Source organism: Psammomys obesus, unplaced genomic scaffold (assembly GCF_907164565.1).
Source record: "Psammomys obesus unplaced genomic scaffold, mPsaObe1.curated_primary_1811, whole genome shotgun sequence".
Classification (NCBI taxonomy): domain Eukaryota; kingdom Metazoa; phylum Chordata; class Mammalia; order Rodentia; family Muridae; genus Psammomys; species Psammomys obesus.
This window is the reverse complement of record NW_026596415.1, coordinates 1413914-1417441: the sequence shown is the minus strand read 5'-3', so window position 1 is coordinate 1417441 and position 3528 is coordinate 1413914. Positions and strand designations below refer to the sequence as shown.

At 46.3% G+C, this 3528-nt stretch overlaps 1 protein-coding gene across 2 annotated transcripts in view; it reads left to right on the top strand.

Moving 5' to 3' along the window:
• The first annotated feature begins 1050 nt into the window (after positions 1-1050).
• The window catches only part of Ercc4 (ERCC excision repair 4, endonuclease catalytic subunit), a 32067-nt gene continuing 29589 nt past the window's right edge, over positions 1051-3528 (top strand). Inside the window, exons 1-2 of one of the 2 annotated variants that reach the window (XM_055597752.1) lie at positions 1051-1263; positions 2622-2802. In XM_055597752.1, the coding sequence (XP_055453727.1) occupies positions 1057-1263; positions 2622-2802 (388 nt within the window). In that variant the 5' untranslated portion in view covers positions 1051-1056. Of the gene's footprint in view, positions 1264-2621; positions 2803-3528 lie in introns of those variants that run through there. The other variant, XM_055597754.1, reaches the window with a different exon arrangement.

Below are 3528 nucleotides of genomic sequence, written 5' to 3'. Positions count from 1 at the left end.
TCAGCCACATAAAGGGTTTTAAAGGATTATTACATCAGATATTTTTGGAATATTAGTGACAAACTCAGGGCCTACCACTGAGGTATATCCCAGCACTGTTCAGACTTTATGTGAGAGGTCTCCGTCTGTAGCTCAGGCTGGCCCTGAATTTACCACAGCAACTGGGATAGCTGGGATTTCAGCCTGTCCCACGAGGATAAACCAAAACTCAGGGTTCAAGTCTGGATTATTTATTATTTCAAAGAGGGGTGTGTGTGTGTGTGTGTGTGTGTATGGAGTAGGGGCCACTAAATAGTACAGCTTTCGTGATGTTGACCGCGGTTATTCCTGTGTAATGGCACAGTCATTTTAGATTTACTTGTATTTTTTATGGGCTAACAATAAAGGGGAGATGAGGGATTCTGAGAGAACAGTTCTAGATTGCTTCCCTGGCATTTCTAGGCAGTTACAAACACGACTCAAGATGTCCCTCTAGTGGAAGGCGGAGTGACTGCAGCTGCACAAGATTGTGACTTTGTAACACAGCTTATTGTATTCTAGACCTTTGCAAACAAGAAACAGAAATTCATAAAGTATTGTGCTTATTCAAAATTTTCGAGGCGGGGGAGGAAATAGCTGCAAAAGAAGAGACTACACCGCACGCTGGAAAAGCGGTGCTGATTCTGGGTGCACTTGAAATATTGACAGCTAAGATTCTGAACTGTCGATATTAGAGGATTACGCTGATGAGGCTCCTCTGAATTTTGTTAGTTTATGTTCTAGGCCTAAAGAACCAAAGGACGGGGAAAGCCAAAGCCTCCCGGTTGCCGTCCGAACAAGAACACCTTTCCGCGCGCTAACGCCTTCGATTGCTTTCGGCGCCTCTCGGCTGAGTTCGGCTGGATCCGGCACTCGGGCTCGGGGACACTCGGGCCACTTTTGTCCCGCCTCTGCTCTTCTTCGGCTACAATCGGCAGGTGCGCTCCTCCAGCCTCGGCGTCCTCCCTGCGGTAGGCCGGCGCTCGGCTCGACTCGGTTCTTTCCGTCCCTGTCTTCCGCTGACCCGGAAGAGCGCCCATGGAGACAGGCCTGCCGGGTGTACGCCATGCCATGGCGCCGCTGCTGGAGTACGAGAGGCAGCAGGTGCTGGAACTGCTCGACAGCGACGGACTGGCGGTGTGCGCCCGCGGGCTCGGCGCCGACCGTCTCCTCTACCATTTCCTGCGGCTGCACTGCCACCCGGCCTGCCTGGTGCTAGTCCTCAACACGCAGCCGGCCGAAGAGGTGCGGCCGGGAGATGAGTGGATCTGAGGGTGTGGGGAGGTCCCAGCCGGTGCAGGTCTCAAAGGGGGCACGAAAGGGAATGAGTTGGGGTTCTGGGAGAGATGCGGGCCACCTACTTAGTTCCTAGCACGCTGCGAAGGAGGGAAGAGAATCCCGGGGAAGTCCAAGTGGCTGACACGACTTGGGAGGGCATTAGGTGAGGGTTCTTGAAAGGAGATTCTGGACTCTGACACTGTAGGAGGCCCTGCGAAGGAAAAAACGCATCCCAAGGAAGTCTTGGGTTCCTCGCTTGACATGGGAGGACATTGAATAGAGGTCCTTGAGAGAGATACAGGGCCTAGACACAGCTCGAGGACACTGAGAATAAAGGTCCCACACACTTCCTGACACTGGAAAAGAGGGGCGACTAGGGTACACAATGAGATAGGAGAGTGAATTGGATTGTACTGCTAAGGACAGAAGCTGTCAGAAACAATATGGGTAGGAATAATGTGTAAGTCTGGAAGTTGGAAGTGTGTTTCTGGAGACAGAGTGGGGTCTCTAAAAGGACAGTGATGGAGATGGCAGGGTTTGTGAGTGCTAGAAAATAGAAGAGGAGGCTTTGAGGCTCACAAAAGAAGAGGAAGGTACTAGAAGCTAAAGCTAGGGGAGAGATTAATCTAGGTTAAGGAAAATAGGTAATCCTGAGGAAAATTGAATGGGACACACACACACACACACACACACACACACACATTGCTGGGGGATGCTTAGAGGTGGGGCTATAGCCTAGCATGAGAAATCTGATGATCCCGTAGGTATAGTGACCAGAAAGAAAATGTCAGCTGAAAAGAGTCACCACCAAGGCCAAGGCCCTGTTGGATTCACTTAGGTATCTCCAGTGCTTGGCATGGACCTTGCTATGTAAGATGCCCAGAAAAGTGGCTGTAGACATTCTGAAGTCTCTCTAGGAAGCATCAGTATAGAGCAGTCCAAGTCATTGTCTGCAGAGAGGAAACCCATATCCCACAGAGGATGTTGGCAAAAAACCTGACTGTGGTGGGAAATAGTTTCTAGGTAGTAGAAAACTTCTAACCTGAGATTTTAAAAGGTTATGTTTTGGGGGTTTGTGATGAATTGCAAATAATGACTGAAGCACAGTTATTTCATAGTGTAAACTCCAAAGCCACAACAAGCAATCACCTGAATTAGAGTAATTTGATTGGCTGATTGGGTACAAAGCAAAAACTTAGTTTGTATATCTGCTGTGATGTTCATGAGCTCTTGAAATAAAGACATCACTTTAAATCCCTGCAACCTATGTTAAAAGTGCTCTGCCCTATATTAAACAGCTGACTAATGAGTTTAATTTGATTTAGGAATATTTTATCAATCAGTTGAAGATAGAAGGAGTTGAACACCTCCCTCGTCGTGTGACAAATGAAATTGCAAGTAACAGTCGCTATGAAGTTTACACACAGGGTGGTATTATATTTGCAACAAGTCGAATACTTGTGGTTGATTTCTTGACTGATAGGATACCTTCAGACTTAATAACTGGTAAGAATTTGAAATCTTATATGTGATGTGAACATCTCCTGCTATGTGTCTCCTCTGCTAAATTCTAAACTGGCTCTTATTATTAACCATTGTAGTTAAGCTGTTGGCAAAATACTTGATGCATTATAGATGCTCAGCAAAGATTTATGACATAAATAAGTAGGGTTACATGTCATGTAAAGGTGACAGGTTCTGAGGATGTATGATGTAGCTATTACATGAAGGCCTTAGAGCTTACATACAAAAACCTGCATGGATGGGCTGGAGAAGTGGGTCAGAGGTTAGGGGTGTTCACTTCTCTTGCTGAATACCAAAGCTCAGTTCCCAGCACCCATGTAAAGTGGCTCATAACTGCCTGTAACTCCAAATCCAGGGGACTGATTCCCACCTTGGCCCTCTGAGAGCACTGGACTCGCCATGCACAAACCCCCACTGCTACCACCCCCACCACCGCATGCACAAACATAGATACATAATATTTAAAGTAAAAATAAATTTTTGAAAAATCCTGAATATTATAGCTCAACTAGACATTGACCTCTTAATAGTAAACATGAGCTGTTTGGGCCTGATGCCACCACTAACACTGCATACTGTTTTACAGTTGATTTGTTTTTATAAGTAGAAGAGAGGCCTCGAAAATAAGAGTACAGTATTCTAGATTAACCAGACAGTAATTTAATATATTACTCGGGTTGCACATTAATTCTACATTGCACATAATGG